A 22,514-nucleotide genomic window follows, 5' to 3' on the forward strand; every position below is an offset into this window, starting at 1 on the left:
CTGTTTTACTAGAATAATAGTAGAAATAAACTTGCATATTATTGCTTGAAGCATAAGCTGCAGTGTAATCAGAAATTTGGCCTTGGCAGTGTTCAAGCACAGCCTGGCTCATGTCTGTCAGTAAAGATTATTTTGCAAAGTTAGAAAATAATAAATCTGTCTGCATGTGTATCTTTTCCTGCTTCCACCAGAAGAATAGCCTTGTGCACACTATCAGAGATAGTGTCCAGCTGGTAAGCAAGAGAAGGAACAAAGAAAAGCATTAAAGAAGACATGCACCCATTGTATTCGAACTAATCTAAGAGCCTTGAATTGGCTACATCCTCGGAAGGACATTGTGACTGACCAGGTGCTTGCAAGGCTGTAACATTCTCATGGGAAAAAGATTTTTGAAAAACACCATCTCAGCACTTTTTCATAAGTTACTATGATGTAAAGACCCTGTCACTGACCACGTCAGTGAGGTGGGCAAAAACTGATAGTGAAGTGTATAAAAAAACCCTATGTGACACCAATAAACCAGACAAAATTCTGTACAAGTTTGTGTATGGTTTTTTGCCTCCTAATGTACATTAGAGTATAAGATACTTGAGTTCTCCTGCATTATTGTTTGTTATTGACTGTCATTATTTTTAATGCCAGATGATTTTTACAGTCTGACTTTAACAAATTTATTTAACAGCTAATAAACCACTTTCAGCTCTGAGCTTAGTGCACAGTCAACATTGATTCAGTACACTCAACTGCATCTTTTAGCTGCTTTTATTTTGCTATAAAAGTGTACTTGCAAGAAAATAGATATATATGCAACAGTGAAGTCTGCAGTTTGAACACCAGTTTCTGGGCTATATTTTTATATAAATTATAAATATTATGGTGGTCTAAAACAAATAACTCTGTCCATTATAATAGCTCCATCTTCTTAGACCACAGTAGTGCCATTGGTATTTTCTCCTTCAACTGTGCTTAATTAATTGTTTTTAGCAGTCCACTGTTTCCCTTCCTTAAGTTTATTACTTTTCTTGTGTAACCATTTCAAGTTCTGAGCCAGCAATTTTCCACTGCATTCTGGCTTATTTTGTTCTCATTGTTTTGCTGATCTGGGGGGTTCGGGTGGCATTTCTACTTCGAAGCCTCCTTACATTATACAGTTATTCAAACAGTGAAGTGCACTTTTTTACTATTGTCACCATTAGTCAGGGCAAGGTGATATTGGACTATCTCTCTTGCTAAAACTGTGTCCTAGAGCAACAAAATCAAGAACTTTTATCTACTAGTTCAGAGACCTTTTAAACTGCATTTTTCCTTTTACTTATGTCTCTCAGCAGATTTGTGGATGTTTAAGTAAAGTCACTAAATCTTTTTTCTCTGTCTCTTTGCCAAGGATTTCAGCCTCACTAATGTTCAGGATCACTCCGCTCCCCCACCCTACCACCAATTCCCACCATCCCCTTACTCTATATTTATAGTTCCATAACACCACCCACATATTTTTCAAACCAATACCATCAGATCCCTCCTGAAGAAAACAATCAATAGAATTGCCCCAATAGTAACACCCACAATTGTTTACCACCCAAGACTCTCCCTCAAACAGTCTTTATCCTTGCCACCTATAACTATCAAATTACATCTGTTCAACTAACCAAGTGTCCTCCTAATATTTTCTAATCCTAATTTACAACAAATATAAAGCCCAAGTAAAATAAGATACTCCTAACTCAGATTATTTTACTATTCTTCATCACTCTACTAGCCTTCATCATCAGTTATTAAATCCACCTCCGTAAAATACTTAAGACTTCAACCAGTCCTCACAAGAAACATCAACATCTACCCAGACTGCCTTTCTCCCTAAAAACCTATCTTTACAAACAAACCGTATCTGATTTATTTGCCTATAAATATCACAAAACTAAGTATCTAAATTTACAATCAAATACCAAATCTAGACCAAAATATAACTGGCCACACTCTTCCCTCTGTAAAATACCAATTCAAAAAATTAGTAATCATATTCACTCCAACCCTGGTCCCACTGTTAATAAAACCATCACTTCCAACCCCAAAATAAACTAGTCACCTAATACATCTCAGCAAAAAACAGAACCCAAACTCAACTTACTAAATGTAAATCTAAGAAGCATGTGTAATAAAATCCATGACATAAATGCCTACCTTGCGACATACACTTCTGATGTAGTCATAGCTACTGAAACCTGGTTAAACACGAAATAAAGGATACCAACATGATACAATATACTTAGGAATGACAAACCAAACAAGCATGCAGGCAGTGTAGCAATCACCTTTAAAAATTCCCTAATCATCACCTTACTTCCACAGGTAATACCCACATTTAACAATGCTGAAATTCTAATAATACTCCTAAAAATCAACACTAGGAAAGCTATATGTTTAACAGCAATTTATATACCACCAGGAATAGCATTGATACTGCTGAAAGCATCATGTATTCGATATCTCAACAAATTAACCTTGAAATTATAATACTTGGAGACTTAAATGTAGACTGGCAACTCATCAGTTCTTCTATCCCCACTGAATTCATAAACTTGTTCAACTTCAGTCAATTAACAGCCACACCTGCTAGAATCAATAAAACTTCAGGAAGACACTCAACATTAGACTGGATTGTTACAAACAAACCAAATAAACTGACAACAGTAGGCCTCTCAGATAACATAAGTGACCACACATCAATGTATGCTATTAGAACTCGCCATAACATAGATAAACATACTGCATATAATCAAATATGAAATGCAACCAATTTCAGAAAAGATATTTCCTGTGAATCTCTAAAACAATATAACTGGAATATACTTAGAACAATACTGCTAGATACCACTGTAGAACACTTGAACACTTTAATAATGTATTCTTACATACGTTAAATTATCTAGCACCAGAACTTAATAAAAGAGAAAAGTCAAACCCCACACCATGGCTAGCAAAAGAAACAAACAAAAAAATCATGACAAAAAGGGAAAAAGTCTGGAAAAATTGGTATAAAAATAAAACCTAAGATGCATTCCAGCGATTTAGACATCATAGAAACCTTACAAAATTCCATGTCAAACAGCATAAGCAAAGATACTATACCAACCTACAATAAAAACATAAAAACAACCCAAAACATTTTTGGACATCACTAAATAAACTACTCCACCGTGGCAAGATCACCACTCCTTCTTCCAAAACAGGCACTATGACAGACTCTATCCCCAGACAATTTAATTTCTAGTTTATACAATCAATATTATCTCTCTTAGACACTAATACACCCCCCCTCTTCCCCTGTCCAATCAAATCCACCCACAGCTCTTTTAGTCCAGTCACTATCTCGCTCATAAGGAAGATGATCCTTAAACTAAAAACCACTTCCATATCTCTAGACCAGCTACCTTCAGACTACCTAAAAATGGCCACAGAAGTCATAGCCATCCTTGTGTCCATATGGATTAATAGGTCCATAGCAGAAAAATATGTCCCATCACCGTGGAAAAATTCATACATCATACCACTGAACAAAGGTGGAACATCTACAGAGTTTAATAACTGCACACCAATAGTGATTCTCTCTCCCCTCTCCAAAATATGTCAGAAATGCATCCATATGCAGCTGGTGCAATGCTTATCCTCAATTAACCTACTGTCAGAAATATAACATGGCTTTAGGCCTCAGCAGAGCACCACAACTGCCCTACTACATTTTACCAATGTAATAAATCAACCACCATGTTCTTAGACTTGTCAAAGGCATTTACAACTGTCTCACACCATAGGTTCATAGGTTCATAGGTTCATACTAGGCTATCTGCCCTAGGGCATTTATAAGCCTAGCCAGAGTGTGTTTGGCTTTCGCCACCCATTTTAAATTTATTTTGCTATGCCCTTTTTCGAGGTTAGTATACTGTGCCTCTGTCTAACAGTGACACAGAAGTGATACCCGAGGTAAACCTACGATCTCCCATCCACTCATCAAGATTCCTCTCGAAGAGAGTCAATGAGGGACTCTGCCTAACCTGGACTGGGATTTTATTCCAGAGTGAAGGGAGCCTCTGGGTTATGAATCTGTCCCTCCAGCATGTCCTATTTATTTCAGTGCTGAGGTTCAAGTCTCTCGAGCGCGTAGCTCGATGGGATTTGGATTTTCTGAGGTGCAGCATGTCCATTAATTCCGGGTTGGACATGGCTTTATACATCAGGCACAGATTGCCTCTGAACAGGTGGTATGCCACTGAGTAGAGCTGGAGTTTCTTTAACCGGGCAGCATATGGCATCTGTCTTGAGCCCTTTGATCTTCTTGGTGAGGTACTTTTGGGGTCTTTCCAGTTGCTGCAGGTGTCTGGTAAGGTACATCCCAAAAGGGGCATTGTACTCAATTATGGGCCTGATGAGGGATGAGTAAAGAGGCATGATGACCTCCCCTGATCTAGATGTGAATCCCTTCATGATTAGGTGGGCTATATAAAATGTTTTTCTAACCACTTTGGCCACGTGGTTGTCAAATGAGAGATTGCTATCAACTTGGGTCCCCAGGTCCCTAATTACTTCTTCTGTACTTAATGGATTACCACCTATGTGGTAATTTGTGGCACTGTTTTTGCCAAAGGGGATGACTATACACTTTTTGGCATTTAGCTTGAGGCCATGGCTCTGGCACCAGTTGTCTGTTTCTATGAGGACCTTTTGGAGGAAGCTTGTGTCGGCTAGAGAGTCGATTATGGTGCCCAGTTTGCAGTCATCTGCGGACTTGGTCAGCCACAGTCCTTCCATGTTGGCCTGTACCTCCGAGAAATATATACCAAACAAGAGAGGTCCCAGGACTGAGCCTTGTGGGACACCACTTGTAACTGGTTTGGAGTCTGACATGGCTCCAGCAATTCAACCATGTGGGTTCTGTCCTTGAGCCAGTTTGCAATCCATCTAGTGACATAGGGGTTTATATTTAAGCTGGTGAGCTTATCTATAATGCCCGAGTGGGGTATTGTATCGAAGGCTTTTGCGAGGTCCAGGTAGGCTGTGTGGACCACCTTTCCCTCGTCAATGACCTTGGTGACTGTTTCAAAGAAATCAACCAGGTTTAAGAGGCAGGATCTGCCCTTAACAAAGCCGAACTGGGTAGGATCCAGTGTCTGTAGGTCCCCAATATCTTTATTTATGAGGTCCATGATGATCCTTTCCATAGCTTTGCAGACCAAGCTAGTCAGGCTTATGGGGCGATAGTTTCCAGGATCCGTTGAGGCACCACCTTTATGGAGAGGGACCACTGTTGCTGTACGCCACTCTTTGGGCACATATCCTGTAGTAAGGCTGAGATTGAACAGTAGTTTTATGTTTGGGTTTAGCTCTTCTTGGAGTTCTGGGACACCGTCTGGTCCCATTGATGCTGTGTTTTTTGCTTTGGAGAGGGCGGATCTTACCTGAGCATCTGAGATGTCAGGGAGGCACTCATTTTACTCTCTTCAATAGAACTTTCACAATACTACATGTGGTTTCTTAGTTATCTATCTGGAAGGCAGCAAGCCATTAAATGGTAGCAAACTTATTTATCCTTTAAACCAGTTACTAGAGGTGTCCCTCAGAGATCTGTCCTGGGTCATCTTCTATTTAATATATTTATTAATGATATCCACACCTCTACTCACCATGCTAGTCTAGTTCAGTATGCAGATGACTCAACATTAATATTTGCAGCCTCAACAATAAATGCTCCAAGATATTACCCAAAATTCTTTCTCCTCTGCAGAAACCTGGCTCAAAGAATTAAACCTTCTATTCAACCCCAAGAAAACTAAGTTAATGCTTTTCAACTCAAAAAGTTGCCAAAATCAAAAGCAATCTTTTACCATAAAGTCAGCAAGTAATATTGTCATTGAAGCTGTAATGCACAGTAAGCGTTTAGGTATTATATTAGATGACAAACTCATATATGACCACTGTGAGGCTGACAGCCCACCTAGCTGAAATTTTGTAAATAATTCTATGTCATTTGTGAATATTAATATGATTCATATGCTTGTATTACAAATGTAAGATAACTATATGTTATGTGGATATTAAACTACTGACTAAAGACCCTAAGTTACAAGGCCTGAGGGAGGTAGCTAGTAAGGCAGCTGATTCTCAAGAGAATGGGGAATCTATTTACTGGGACAAAGGATTACTCTACAGAGAGTGGACCCTTGAGGGAGGGCTAGAGGTTGAGAGAATACAGCAGTTGGTAGTGCCCAGAGCCTACCATCTGACACTTCTAGCCATAGCCCATGGTATTCCCTTTGCAGGTCATATGGGCATAAAGTGTACAATGAGATGTATTATGCAGAACCTCTATTGGTCTGGGATTTCCAGAAATGTAACGGGGTACTGCAGGACCTGTGAGCAGTGCCAAAACAGGCAAGGCAGGACACAAGGTGAAAGCTTCTTTGATGCCTTGCTTGTGATTGAGGAACCATTTCAGAGGGTAGCTATGGATATTGTAGGGTCTCTGAGTATCCCAAGTTCCACAGGGAAAAAGTATATCCTAGTGGTAGTAGATTATGCTACCAGATACCCTGAGGCAGTGGTTCTATCCTTCATTGAGGCAGAAAAGGTGGCAAATGCTTTGTTAGAGATATTCAGCAGGGTAGGTTTCCCAAAAGAAATACTGACTGACAGATGTGCCAGTTTCTTGTCAGACCTGCTGGTTTGTCTTTGGAAGTACTGTGGGGTGAAGCACCTAAAGACCACACCCTACCATCCCCAGACTAATTGTCTTGTTGAGAGGTTAAAGTCTACACTCAAGACCATGCTATGGGCATTTGCAGACCAGTTCAAGAGGGTGTGGGACAAATATTTGCCCCACCTGTTGTTTGCTTACAGAGAGGTGTCCAAGGAATCCACAGGTTTTTCACCCTTTGAGTTGTTGTATGGGCATAGGTTGAGGGGACATCTAGGTTTAATTTGAGATAAGTGGGAGGGTGAGTGTGAATCCCACAAGGAGTCTGTTGTAGCATATGTCCTAAACCTCAGGACAAGGCTCAGGAAACTTGTGGGCTTGGCCCAGGAGAACCTGGCAGAAGCACAACAGCAGAAACAGGTCTGGTATGACAGGAATGCTTGAGTACGCTGTAAGGCAGCAGGTAATGATTCTCATTTCTGTCAGACATAACAAGATGCAGGCAGCTTGGGAAGGACCCTACAAGGTGGTAAGGAAGGTCAGTGATGTTAACTACATGGTAAAACTGCTAGGCAGGAGGCATTGTACCATGTTAACATGATGAAACCTTACCATGATAGGGAGGCCCTTGTGCTGAGTATTTGCAGTGGATTGCAGGAGGAGTCTGCGGGGGATCTGGTGACTGATCTCCTCAGCGAGGCTCAGACTGACTCCTCAGTGGAAGGGGTAGCAATGTCCCAGCAGCTATCCCCTACCAAGGTTCAACAAATCCGAGCAGTGTTACAGGAGTTTGTGGACATGTTCACTGGGAAACAAGGGTGAAACCACCTAGTGCAGCACCATGTGGATACAGCACACCAAAGGCCTATTAAGCAGGCCTCTTAGAGGGTGCCTGAGAGAGTTAGGAAGACTCTGAGGGAGGAGATACAGGAAATGTTGGAACTAGGGGTAATTCAGGAGTCCAGCAGTCCCTGGGCCTCACGGTGGTGCTGGTACCAAAGGATGGCAGCACCAGGTTCTGTGTGAACTACAGGAAATTAAATAGTCACAAAGAGTCAAATGTTTATCCCATGCCTAGGACAGATGAAGCCCTAGAGCAGCTGAGTGGGGCTATGTGTCTTACCACCATTGATCTTACCAAGGGTTACTGGCAGGTGCCCTTGACTCCCAGTGCTAGAGAGAGGTCAGCCTTTGTGATTCCTTTTGGGTTGTATGAGTTCACAAAGATGCCGTTTGGGATGAAAAATGCCCCAGTGACTTTCCAGAGGCTGGTAGATCATATCCTAGCAGGAGCAGGAGATTTTGCCCTTGCTTACCTAGATGATATTTCCATCTACAGCCATTCCTGGCAAGAGCACCTTCACCATGTCTGGGAGGTGCTGGGAAGACTACAGAGGGGAAGGTTGACCATTAAGCCCAACAAATATCAGATGGGTATGGCAGAGGTCTCATACCTGGGACATAGAGTGGGGAGTTGTAAGATCAGGCCAGAACCTGCCAAAGTGGAAGCCATTCAGCCATGGCTTGCCCCTGTTACAAAAAAGCAGGTGAGGGCATTTTTAGGGACAGCAAGGTACTAAAGTTAATCCCCCAGTTATAGTATCATAGCTGCTCCCCTCATAGACCTGACAAGGAAAAACAGGCCAGATAAGGTAGTGTAAATCCCAGCATGTGAGCAGGCTTTCCAGAAGCTTAAAGGAGCTTTGGGAGGACCCCCTGTATCAGCCAGTCCAGATTACAGCAAATAATTTGTTGTGCAGGTGGATGCTTCAAACCATGGGGTAGGAGCTGCACTTAGCCAGGTGTCTTAAGAGGGAGAAGAGCACCCAGTGGTTTATCTCAGTCATAGGCTCCAACCCAGGGAGGAATGCTATGCAGCTGGAGAAAAGGAATGCCTAGCCATAGTGTGGGCACTGCAGAAACTTAAGCCTTATCTGTATGAAAGGACATTCACTGTGGTAACAGACCACAATCCCTTAAAATGCCTACATTGAGCCTTCCAGCAAAATGCCATGCTACTAAAGTGGAGCCTAGGGTTGCAAGCATATGATATGTCAGTGCAGCACCGGGATAGCAATGCCAATGCAGATGGGCTCTCAAGACAGGGAATGGGGTAAGGTATTCTCAGATAGGTTCAACTCTCTCAAGCAAGGGTTACTTGACAAAGTAGTTTGAGTTTTTAGGGGGGGATGTGAGGCTGCCAGCCCAGCTAGCTAAAATTTTGTAAATAATTCTATATAATTTGTGAGTATTAACATGATTCGTATGCTTGTCTTACAAATGTAAGAGAAGTATATGTTATGTGGATATGAAACTACTGCTGCAGAAGGGTGTGTGTTGAACTGTATGTAATGTACTGAACTTCAAGTATGTAATCACAGTGTACCCTACTGGAAAAGAACAGAAATGTATATAAACTATATGACTATGCAAATGCATGTTTTGATGGCAGAGGCTGGAATATACAGAATTAGATTGCAAACCCTCAAGAAAAGCAAAGAGTTTTATGATTGTGTTTATCTCAGTTTCAAGGCAGCTACAAGACAGACAGGATGTCTACAGCTAGAGGTTTATTTCTATTGTCTGGAAACAGAAATAATTACAGGTTTCAAATGTAAAAGTGTTTAACTGTTTTATGACTTCCAGTTCTAGGCAAACTGATGATAGATAAGTACTTTTGACACAGACGTGCTATATTTTAAGTTTCTGTTAGCCTGGGAACTGACAGCAGAGGTGACAAATAGTGATGTCATCCAGCTGACCCATCAGTAATGTGTTGTTATTATTTTAAGAACTATCTCTCAGAGAAAGCCTGGACATTTTGCATCTTGTCTTTGGACCTGAAAATATCCATTCAGCACTTCTCATCTGTATTTGCCTTGCTCTGTAAGTAAGATTTAGGTATAGTATTTCTTTTGAAGATAGACTGGAGTATAGTACAGATTAGTTTAGATGTTTTCTGTATGTATTTGAGACTGTCCTGCAATTTTGTTTTTAAATATTTCATGTGTTTCTCAACTCTGTAATCACTGTATTGAGTTATTGATTATTGTCTTGCTCTTTTATTATTTATTATTAAATATATTTAAACATTTTATTTGTGGCTGGTTTGTTTAGAGATATTTAAGCTCTGAGAGTACTTGCATATGTATTTGATGACACTGTATGGGCCACTCCAATAGCCTTAATCTTGGTCAGACTTACCATTTGGATAATAGTAACAATACACAGTAGGACTGGTCACCCTTTGTAAGGGCATTATATAGAAGCTGATAATTAAGGGTGGTTGGTGGCAGAGATTACTACCTTATAATCTGGGCAGAAGGGGGCATCACTAGTGAACCTGTTCCAGCCTTCTCCAGTAGTGTCTGTGTGTTTGTATATAAATCAAATCTCAAAGTGTGTGTGTGTGTGTGTGTGTGTGTGTGTGTGTGTGTGTGTGTGTGTGTGTGTGTGTGTGTGTGTGTGTGTGTGTGAGCAAATTGGGCAGAGACATGAAGCACTGGTTTGACAGAGAGCATGCTGGACGTTTTGGCTTGACCACTCAGCTGAGATCTTAACCCTATAGCTATGCTAGTGGGTATTCTTAATGTGGATCTGGAGAAAGAGGGAGAAATCAGCCCAAGACTGACTGTGATCTCTGTGTGCTCTTAAGGGAAATTGTACTTTACTGTGTGTGTACTTGTCATCCCCCCAATGTGCATGTCCCTCACCGGTACTAGTGGTGAGGAATGAGGCTCCTTGATTACTGGGCCAGTGCAGCAGCATCTCAACCACCATATACTGCACAACATTAAATCTACACACTAGAAATTAGGCTCCCTTTATAAGATCAATGGATTCCTTACATATACTACAAGAAAACTCTGCCAGCATCTTCTTAGTGACGTCTCTCTTTTATATGGCTCTTATTCTAACAAACTTAAACTATACACAGAGAATGAAACTTGCCTCCTACTAAAATAAAATAGTTAAATTTCCACCAATCTCCCTCATAGGACCCAGCATTGTCATACCTTAAAGCAATTAAATTGGATTGAACTACACAACTACCTAACATATTCAGAACTAACTGCAGCGTACAGACTCATTCATCATCCAGAAAACTGCTCTGCAGTACATAACTTATTGCTACCCTACTCTCCAGCAAGGTACCTCTGCTCTAGTAACAAATTCTTATTACTTACAAATAAGTAAAATAATGTTGTAGGAGACTGTCTACTCCCAATATGTTGCTCAACTCTGGAATTGTATCCCCACACAAATAAAACTCTCAGACAAACTCAATAGTTATATACCAATGAGTAAACAACATCTTAACAGTCCTGGTCCTGCCCATGCTCATTTCAAGGTTGAGATGTTGCGTTCACCGTATGATACTGTCCTTAAACAAAATACACTGATCCTATCACTGAAATGACAGAACAATTTTTATACATAATTGCTGCCTTTACAATTCACTAAGTTGCAACTGGGCATTCTCTTCAGTAACTTCCACCTCTGTAAAATCTTAGAATGTGTAAATGTAAATAGAAATATATCTACTCTGTTTAACTGGAACTTTGAATAATGCAATGTAAGCAATTGGAGCTTTTCTTCCTGGGCCTCTGCTGAAAATGGATATTAACCAGTTGTACTTTCCCAGTAAACAAAGACAAATAAATATATAATAATTATAATTCATTGTGAGGATACATATATCATATCTGGGAACAGCATTTGCACCCCTACACTTACTTCCTAAAAAGACAATCAATTTCTACTCCTCCAGAATTTGGTTGGGATGAGGATACAAATAGCAACACCATATATTTCACTTGACCTCTGATAAACAAATATGCAGCATGTATTATCCCCTAATGGCCACAGCATATCTTTCAAGTGGCTTCTGTTTAAGAAACAAATTACATGCCTCCTCCTCTACCCTAAAAATACAGTCCCATTCTGTATACTTCTTTGATGCCAACCCCTACACTCAAAATATAGTCACCATCTGTGTACCACTCTGATGCCAGACTTGGACAAAACTGAAAAAATAAATAGAACATACTAACATATGTCAAGATGTAAATAGAAATACAACTACTCTGTGTTTGATTGGAACTTAGTATAATGCAGTATAAGCAAATGGATATGTATATAACAGCATGATGCTTTACCCTGTCCAGAGGAAATAATCATCTGTGTATGCATCTGATATCTGAGTCTAAAAATAGAAAAAAAAATGTAACAGCCACGGGAATGTATTTCGAACTGCTGTTCCTAAAATAGTACACTGCCCCTAGGCAAGCTGTAGTGACCGTTTGTGCAGAACCTTTAGGTTTGTAAGGAAAATTAATAAAATAATGGGCATAATGTTCACAGTCCACACATAAACTATAACAACTGTCTGCAAACCTCAGAGGGTTGATTATATAAAAAAAAGTAATGCAGTAATTACCATACTATCCCTAGATCCCTGCTCTACACAAGATACAGTGATCTTCTGTGCACATCTTTGAATTTGCCAGTTTTATGAATAGATGAGGTTCAGGGTAAATGCGTTTACTAAGCCTGTGTCACAATCTAATTATACAGCGGAGGCTGCCAGGCCCTCAGAAGCTCTGAAGGTCTGTATGTATTGTGATGCATTTTATGCTTTATTTTTGAAAGATAGTGACGTGGTAACTGTTTTTTTTTTTAACTTTTACCTAGAGGAGTTGCGTATGTGCCCAGCTATATTGTTTGCATCAGCAATTAAAAAGCAATGATACTATCACACACATACGCATGCACATATATGTCATGCTAACCTACAGCAAATTAGAGGAATGTCAGTTGACCTCTTTATGCCTCTTGGGCATTGGAGGAAACTGGAGTACATGAATAATCAAACTCAGATACAAGGATGGAATGTATAGTCCACTGAGGAAAAAGATACAACCAGAGTAGAGCTATGTACTATGAGGTGGCAATGTTATTAATTGTGCCACTGTGTTAGTGAATAGTTACTTAGATAAACATCCCCTTCGGGCAGATCACCAAAAATAGCAATTATGTCATGTGCAATGCTGATGTTTGTAATGGGAAGTGAATAAAAGTTATTGTCAAATTATTACTCTTAAATACACTGCAAACACCCCAAATAATTTTCCTATTCTATGACAAAAGGTAATGGTGTAATCATGGTTTAACTTTAAACTGGAATCAGTATCTGGTAAAGAACAGAAGATGATATATCCATGGTTGTAATGCCTAAAATATTATTTCCATTTCCTGGATTTCATACTACCTGTTATAGAATATTGATATTTGGTTACACATTATACAAGCAGAAGTTAAACAGTCAGACTTTAGATTAAGTCTCTTCTACAGGTATTTTATTAATTCTTTATGCCCTCCAATTTACTTTGTATATCCTTGAGTTTACTGGAAGTTAGGGTCATACGTGTAGCACATAATATCAGCATCATTTATGCTAATATTAAAAGAAACAATGGTAAATTCTTTATACTTAAGTTTTGGTTCAGGCTTGTACGTGAGCTGTTATTTTTTATTAAAAGTGAAAGTATGACAGCCTTTATGTAAGTTCTAAAGTAATGAAAGTTATTATTCCCTAAAATGACTGTAATAATAAGAATGTATTCAGTATGCTTTTTATTTTTTTATGTTAGTTCAAGTTTCAATGTCTTCCACAAGTGAGAATTCTTTATAGATGTCCACTTTGTTATTTGAACTATTAGCATTCATGGATGCTACCTTAACAACATATTTTTGTTCATTCTTTATGATAGGGTGCATGAACAAATATATGCTGTTAATATGCACTATATAAACACAAAAAACATTTGTTAGAAATATAAAATATTTTTATTTGATGTTCTGGACCAAGGGTTAACAGTCAGTAGAAGCATTGAATTTAATAGCCAGCTGGAAACAAAAGAATTCTAATAGTAGCATAATACTGTGTAGATAAATTACCTGCTTTGAATGAACACTGTGGTATAATTTGTATTTTAAAACTTAAAAAATGGACATTATTTTTTACCTGTGTTGCCAAATTATTTTATACATGAAGATATATAATTTACATAGTTTCATGTACTGACTCTTTAGCTTTTTACTGATTTCATATGCTCACATATTAGTTATATAATTTAAATGTGTGTTTAAAGTGGGGTTTTTAAAAATTTCACATTTATTTCTGAAGAAGTAATTTTCTTTTGACGAAAGTGTTTTGTTATGCTAAAAGTGCCTCAGCAGCCAATTCTTTAAGAGCACCAGTGTTTTTTTGTTTTATTTATTCATTGTTTTTACCCTCCTTTTTGATGAGTGTTCCATTTTTTTGATTTTATTCCTCACAGAAAATGGTATTTGATATTTAATCAACAGGTGGAGGTATAAAACAGGACAAAATGATAGCAGAAATCATAAAAGACAGAGATGAAAAATTAACACCTATTTTATCTGTTGGTTCCAAGAAAGTATGTAAGGACAGGACAATTTAATTTAATATAGAAATAATAAAATGGATGAAAAAAATAATGAAATGGACAACAAAAGGGGTATATCCTTATACTTCCAGTAATATAGATTATAATAATATTGACAGAATTCAAAATAAGAGCATTTTCAAAAGAAGTAAAAGCTTGTTTAGGTAAACAAATCTTAATACAAGCTATAAGATCTAGGCTTTCTTTTATTTATAAGAAAATGTATAATTTGAAGACCTTACTAGAACAAACACATGGTACTTTTTTAGGTACAGTAAAGTAAACAGAAATTTTCCATGAGGATTTTGCAAACAATGTGGATTTATTAGAGGATCTTCTATAATATTTATCTTCATTAAATTTCTTTATGAAATACATAATAAATTTGATTACACTACCATAAAATTAGTTTATATTGTAAATCATTATTTAGGACAAGCGTTTTACATTGCAAGACTAGTAAAAAAATAAATTGATGAATCTTTGAGCATATTTATATTATTAAAATAAAAATAAGATTATTGCATTATATAGATATTCTCTCTAGAATTCATTAGCGCTCGTATGTGCAAAGGCTTTTCAAGCAAGGTGTGCCCATTTGCTTTTCAGGAGTATGCTAGCCATGATGTGGCTGGACCTCATTATTGGCTAATTTGCATTTTTCCTACATCACAGATACCACCACAATGTGAAGACCACGACATACCTGCACAATGTGGTACTGCCCTGCTAGTCTCTTAAGCTATAGGATTCTCCTCCAATCACTCTCACACACACAGACATACACACACACACACACACACACACACACACACACACACACACACACACACACACACACACACACACACACATTGACATATACACACACACACACACACACACACACACACACTACAGTCCATGTACCCATCCTTATCTTCCCATGGTCCCCCACCATCCCGCATAATTCTTTATTCTAATTTCATCATGCATGACTTAGGTCTTTGTGGTTAAGAGTATTGTCTCACCTTTTGATCCCCTTTAAGATGTTTATGCCATTATGACACTTTCAGGGGTCAGCCTTGCTGGTCTATTGGCTCCCTCCTGCTTTTTGTTTCCTGTACTACCATCAGTGCCATTACAGTAATGTATTCTCTGTTGGTCAACTGGTTCTCTCCACCCCTGATCTCTGTACTGCTGTTGGTGCCATTACAGCATTTAAGAGCGTGTCCAGTGTTTCCCCAATTCCCATAATGCTGTTGTGAGACTTATGCAATTGTCATGTAATGCTGATGCTTGTAATGGGAAGTGAAAGAAATTCTTGTCAGATTATTACTCTTAAATGCATTGCAAACACTCCAAATACTATTCCTATTCTATGACAAAATATAGTGGTGCGATCATGGTCTGACTTTAGGCAGAAAATTATTTCTGGTAGAGAACAGAAGATCCTATATCCATGGCTGTAATGTCCCACAGTATATAATTTGTCATCCATGTTGTAACACTGGTGCTGGTACATAGCTGTACATTGAGTATTCCTGTCCCCATAGTAATGACTGTGCAGGTGCAACACTTTTAAACTTTTTCCCTGATGCCTCTTGTTTTCCCCACCCCTTTTTCCATTTTGATGCCTTTCCCAAGAATGCCTCATTAGCATTTAACACTGTCACAGGGACAGCCCGAGGCTGTGTTGCACATCTTCATGCAGCACCGATTAAGGGTGCTCACTGAATACATCAGAATTTCCACAGCGTGTACACAACCACGTGCAAATCGCTGTAGATTTATGAATCTGGCCCTCTATGTTTTTTAAAGGCTTTAATATTTATTGATAGTGTACTGGAAGAGGTGAATAAACAGAGAAGATGCAGTAAATTAAATACTTTATTAGAAATAAAGTTATTTGTTAATTATAATTGGGTTTGGTTATGGCACTATGTTTAAAATAAGCAATCAACATTAAGTGTACAAAATCAATAGCTGTGCATCAGCTTTGAATCTGGTTTGGTAATGTTTATAATTTTCTTGAAATGTTTTTAAACACATTATGATTTGATGAGAAATTGTATAATTTGGTGTAATTCTGATTTGTGATTTGTGATTGGTAAAGTTACATTATTTTAATTATGTATTCAGGAAAAAGTGTAGTAATAATGCAGAAGAAAGCACTTAGTTTTATTAAACTGAGTGATATCATCTACATTATCAATAAATGAAAATGCTTAATTTTTGATTATGATGAACCCATCTGCTGGGTACAAGCCAGTGAGAGTAAGAACTGGGGTGGGGAAGGTGATGACTCTAGTGACAGCTTTGGCAGGATAGGGGTGAAAAAGGGCAAGCTTTTCTGCCTGAAGGAACCCCTTTGAGCTGGAAGGGGCTGGGAAGCTTGAAGCCAGTGATGGAGCCTTCCTGGTGGTCAGCACCTAAGGTGATCAGCTCTAAGGAGTCAGAGCCAATAGTGCCAGGGCATAGGTGGCATTTGAAAGTTGTGGGATCTCCTGGGCCAGTGGGCCCAAGGAAGAAGTACCTCAGCAGAAGGGGAGAAGGACTTTTTCTGTTCCCCGTTGGATAACTTGGAGTCCTGTAATCTATGTTTGCTAAACTCAACCTTTGGGCTGAAGAAGAAGAAGAAACATTCAAAGGGCCAGCAGGATGAAGGCCCTTGAGAGAAAAAACTTGGCCATATGCTCATTAATAGCCCTGGACCCAATCGCCTCACAAATGGAACATGAAGAGTCCAGGTGCATCACTCCCAAAGAATACACTCATTTGTCATGCACATCCTGCAGTGTTAATTTATGCCCACAGGCAACACATTTTTTAATACTTTCTCATATCCAAATGTAGAAAAATATATACTATTACTAAGGAGTTAGCAAGGAAACCACTAGTATACTGTTATATTTACTATTATAGCAATAACCCATGCCTGGGTGTGGGTAATGCTGGATTTACCCACAGTTGGTGTGGTTTGGTCACGAAGGCGATGCCCGTGTGGCCAAACAAAGACAACTGTGGGTAAATCCCGCATTACTCACACCCAAAAGTGGGTTATTGCTATTATACAATGACATTATTTAAGAAAAAAAATAATTACTTTTCTTAAATAATGGCATTGTATAATGCCTCCTTGATGCCCTTCCGCAGCTGTCTGGTATTCTGCGGCAGTTCTGATGTACTGCGCATGTGTATGCCTACACAGTACATCAGAGCTATAGGCAAAAGCAACGGAGAAAGCAAGATCTTTGTTACTTTTTACGAACTGTTTCGCTATGTTAAACCCATTTAACATAGCGAGACAGTTTTGAAAAAAGCAACTGAGAATCTGTTGCTTTTTAAAGTTGTCTCGCTATGTTAAACCCATTTAACATGGTAGAAAAACAACTGGAAAGCAAGATCTCCTGCTTTTTACTATCTCGCTATGTTAAAGGAGTTTAACATAGCAAGACAGCTTTAAAAAAAGCAACTGAGAATCTCCATTGTTTTTTTTAAAGCTGTCTCGCTATGTTAAACTCCTTTAACATAGCGAGACAGTGTGAAGCAACGGAGATCTTGTGTTCTCTGTTGCCGTAAAAAAAGAGTTATACTAATGGAAAAACTTTTTCCATTACTATAACTCTGATTTACAACATGCATGCTGACCAATCAGCATGCACGTTTTTGAATATTAATGGGGGGGTCGTTGTATAATATACTTTTACTACTGCTATTATACTTTCCTTACTACTATTATGCTAAGATGCACTCACAAAACTACAGTAAAAAAGAATAAAACACGCACTCAAGACCAAAGGGTAGGAAACAAGTGACCAAGAGAAAAATACACACCTATCAACAGCTACCTAACTACCTACCTACGTATCAAAAACCTCACTTAACTATGCTAGCAATAAACAAAAGGTAAGGGAAACACAAATAAAAACACAGCATAACAAGATTTGAAAAAGGATGCATAAAGTGAAATGAGCCATTGAGAAAAAGTGAGGGGGAAGGCCTGCATGTCTAATGGCTTCCCTATAAAATTTTATAAAAGGGAGGCATTGTCTGGTGTTGATCTTACATCATCAGAACAAGGGGTAAGGTGGTTATATGTGTGACATAGGGCAAAATTACTTTTGCACCAAGAGGCAAAGGGGAGCAGGCAAATAAGGGGAAATTATAGTCCAGTATCCTTACTAACCACTGATGTTACAGATATTCACCAGATCATCAGCAGTCCAATTAGGTAAACATTTGCTTTTGTGATTAATTCAGAATGGCAAGAAAGGTTTTATGAAGAGATGAAAAAGTACCAATAATAGGTACGATCTTTCATACTTTTAATGCCATTAAACTTGTGAGACTCATTCTGTCTGATATGGAAATACATTTAAATCATTTCAGTGGAACTTTCTTTTTCAGTTGCTATTGCCTGTGAAGTTAGCAGCATTAGTTTCAGTATCACGTATCCAAATCAGTAGCGTCAGTTCTGGATATAGTCCTAAGTATTGTATTGCTCTTTTCCTTATAATTTCATTTATATGTAATCTTAACAGCAGCTAACACAGGATATGTTTGAAACAAGTAATGATGTCTTGTACTTCAATGTCCTCTCTTTGCAGTTCTGGTTAAACTGCCTTTGTGTTTCTCATTGTTCTTCTGCCTTACCTATACTGTTGACCCTGGTCATGGCTTACAGATTGTTATGTATCACCTCCTTACTTACTTAAAAACAACTAATAAAAATAATGACAATGATGCTTGTTTAAATTGTCACTTCATTGTATTTCTTTTGATGATCTAGCTGCAGGACAGGAAACATAAATTGTTCAAATATTAAAGAATTTAGTGCTACCTGTTTTACACTTGTGGTGATTTAGTAACACATTTTCAGAATTCATCATCATCAATAGGAACTAAGGTCTGGTGCCCATTTTTGTTTTCAATGTCATTTTTATAACAGACTTTCTGATATGATATTGGAAGATGGGTTATATGTTTTTTTCATGTTGCTTGTAGTTTAATTTTTTGTTGTTGTTTATGTAAAAAATAATTTAAGCAGATGCAAATACACCTATGTTGCCTACCTGAACAGATTACTCCAGCATCCTTGTTGTGTCTGCAGTTAGACTTTCCCCATGTGCTTGAAGAACATTTCCACAATGCTGCCTCTGTTCCATTACATTCAACATCATCTAGCCAAATGGTTCCAGACCCTTGTCCAAAATGAGCAGTTCCATGGGCAGCAACAGCAGAACCACATCCCAGCTGTTTACAGACCACTGCAGCATCCCGTATGTCCCACTCATCATCACATACTGTTCCCCATTCTCCAGCATGATAAACCTCCACTCTGCCAGCACAGGGACTGCCTCCATTCACCAGTTTTAGATTTTCACCATCTCCACCTGTAAAGACAAAATACAGTCCCTTCAACTATCTCACTTTTCATCACTGCACACTATCTGGATCTTCAAATTTATCTCTATTGATACATACTTCTGTAGTTGCACTATTCTGCCAAGTTGGTACTAACATTGTTTTTCTGGTACTTAAAGTTTAGATAAAGTTTTAATGTATAATGCTGAAACACACATAGGTGCAAGGATAGCATGCATAATATGCATTCTATACATTTTGACTTTCTCATTTCACTAGACTGTGAAGGTATTTTTAATGCCTCTACTGTCATTTCTATATAGCTTGGCAACTTGGCTATTCATTTAAACAATCCAAATAAAAAGCAACTGCCACCAGTCTTACCTCATGTTTTTGGTGTGTTCCATAAAAGATTTGTGGTTTTCTGGTGAATTGCTTTGTTGTAATCATTACATAATGGCAGACAAGTGCATTTCAGATTTTGAATTCCTTCTGAAAATGCTTGCATATGCACAATCTGTTATTCTGGCAACTTTCAAAGAATATAAGAGAAATATTTAAAATCTGTCCCTGATACTTTTTAGGTAGGGTAATAGAAATAAGATCCTTACATGTATGACAGCAACAACTTCAAACATATGATTACGGACACTTGTTCTTTCACTTTATTCACAATCCAACGCCAGGGGGTAAATAGGATGTGACTATTACTCTTGGGGTAGAAAATAATGCAGTATTTCTAGGTATTCTCAACTATGCCATTTTGTACCCTTGTAAGAAATTGACATCTCAGTTTGTTGAGAATTACTATTTTTGCCAGCTTTAAATATTAAAGCTTTGACAGAACATATTTCTTCCTTGAAAGAATATAGCACAGAAGGAATTGCCTTTCTTAGTCATGATACTTGTTAACACCATCACTGAATCAAAAGGTTGGAAAAATACTACAAAATGTATAAAAATATATCTAGAACTCCATGGCCTCTATGGGCTGCTAGGATTAATTGAGTTATATCAATGCAGTTTTGGCCTGTCTTACAGCACAATTCAAGACAAAGTGCTGAAACACAAGAAAGAAATCATTCAAGTGTTGTGGATTTTTTATTGTATTTCTTAAGCACTGTAGTTTGCATATTACAATTGTTTCACAGAAGTACTCGTCTTGGAATATCAGAGATGCAAACAAGTGGTCCATCACCACAGATAGTTAGAAGAGTTCTTATTTAGTCAAGTCTGACTCTAAGTTGTTGCAAGCACTTTAACACTCCAGACAAGTTTATCAACCAATGATTTAAGTTGTTGTAAATTTATATTCATTTCTTTAGTTATGTTGTCTGTCCATCCTAGCCTTTGCTTCTTCCTTCTATTTTTGCCTCCAATGTTTGCCAGCATCATGTCTTCTCTAATGAATCATGTTATCACAGTGTATGATAATATGAGGTTTATTTGTATTTCTTTATTTTTCACATTTTCTCCCTGCTGCCTGCTGACCATCTGACTCTCCTGATCAATTGATGAATTAGTTTCCATCACTGAGTAAGAGATGACTAGGAGGCATCATAATCCAGCCAACCATCAAGGATAAGACAAGGTGCCAAGAAGGGGCATTCAATGCGCTACCCATGATAGCAATTCCCTTCAATTCCACAAAGAGTGTTGCCTCATAATAGTCCATGCCTTTCATTGAAGCATCAGCATTCAATCAAGTCTTCACCATAAAGACTGCACTGCCTTACCTGACTACATGGATGTGCAGATCTCTCCATCATGCTGGTAGAAGTGAGAATGCTACATTCCTTCAATCATTATCTCCCTCCATGCCTTGCTTTTCAAGTGCCAGGGCCACTAATCAAACCCAGTCACTTGTGTTTATCCAGTTTAGTACTGACTGGTTTAATCTTTTTGCAGTCTACAGAATTTTCAAAATTTTCTCCAACACCACAGTTTAAGGGCTTTAAAGTAATCAATAAAGCAGAAGTAAATCAACTCTGGAACTCTACCAATTTCTTCATAACCCAGCATATTTTAGCAATTTGATCTCCTGTGCCTTTAACCCATCTGAAACTAGTTTGTATATTTGTGAGTTTTTGACCCTTCTATTCCTATATTCTAGGACTGGTCTTAAGCTCAGTTCCACAGATCTGCTCTTGGTTCAGCTAATTTGAGAGTTGCAGAGTGTCTGCTGCATCTAAAGCTCTCTCCTGCTAAAAGAAAGACAGTAATTGTCACTTGCACTTCTGCAGATTATTTTACTGTATTTTATAAGAATCCCATATTATTTGTTACATTTCTCACACTTTAGAAAGTTTCAAAACTGAACTGTTTTCACTGCTGCTGTTGTACTTAATTACATTATAACTGCTAGTTTTATAGGATTATAGTATCTAGATTGTGTGGTTTCCCTGCACTTAAGCTCTAAAATCAAGATTTTTTTACATTGAGGTTTTCTGACTGCACTCTTATGGCAGAAATGTGATGTAGCAAACCCATCTGAGTTGGGGGCTGCTAGAAGAAAGCATATTGTGTGTTTTCTTGATTGGTCTGTAGGCTTTGCTGTTGTAAAACTTGCTTTTCTGACTCTATATAAGCCCACTGTTTGCATGGATTTGTGCTCAGTTCCCCAGAGCTGACCTTGGTTTGGCTACTTCACCTGAGAGTTACAGAGAATCTGCTCCAAATGAACCTTCCACTGCTAAAAGAATGAAAATATCTATCATTTTGCACCTCTGCTGATTATTTTTACAATATAAGAATCTGTATTGTTTAGTTAAATTTGTCATATTTTAGTAGAGTTTCAAAGCTGAACTATTTCCACTGCTGCTGTAGTAGTTAATTACATTGTGTCTGCTAGTTTTACAGGACTGTAGAATCTAGAATATGTGGTTTCCCTGGACATCAGCTCTAAAACTAACATTTTTACATTAAGATGATTTCCTGACTGAACGCTTGTGAGAGATGTGCTGTAGCAAACCAGTTTGAGTTAGGGGCTGATGGCTGAAAGCTTATTCTGT

General features: G+C 38.2%; 1 protein-coding gene across 1 annotated transcript in view; it reads right to left on the minus strand.

The window, feature by feature from the left end:
* The window catches only part of LOC122808183 (deleted in malignant brain tumors 1 protein-like), a 294,916-nt gene extending 275,100 nt beyond the window's left edge, over window positions 1-19,816 (minus strand). Inside the window, exons 1-2 of the mRNA XM_044079151.1 lie at window positions 19,759-19,816; window positions 19,212-19,532 (exon numbers count right to left, since the gene is read on the minus strand). Of these exons, the coding sequence (XP_043935086.1) occupies window positions 19,212-19,532; window positions 19,759-19,816 (379 nt within the window). The remainder of the gene's footprint in view (window positions 1-19,211; window positions 19,533-19,758) is intronic.
* Window positions 19,817-22,514: the final 2,698 nt, after the last annotated feature.

The sequence above is a fragment of the Protopterus annectens genome, chromosome 8.part0 (genome assembly GCF_019279795.1).
Source record: "Protopterus annectens isolate FY-2018-M chromosome 8.part0, PAN1.0, whole genome shotgun sequence".
Lineage (NCBI taxonomy): Eukaryota > Metazoa > Chordata > Ceratodontiformes > Protopteridae > Protopterus > Protopterus annectens.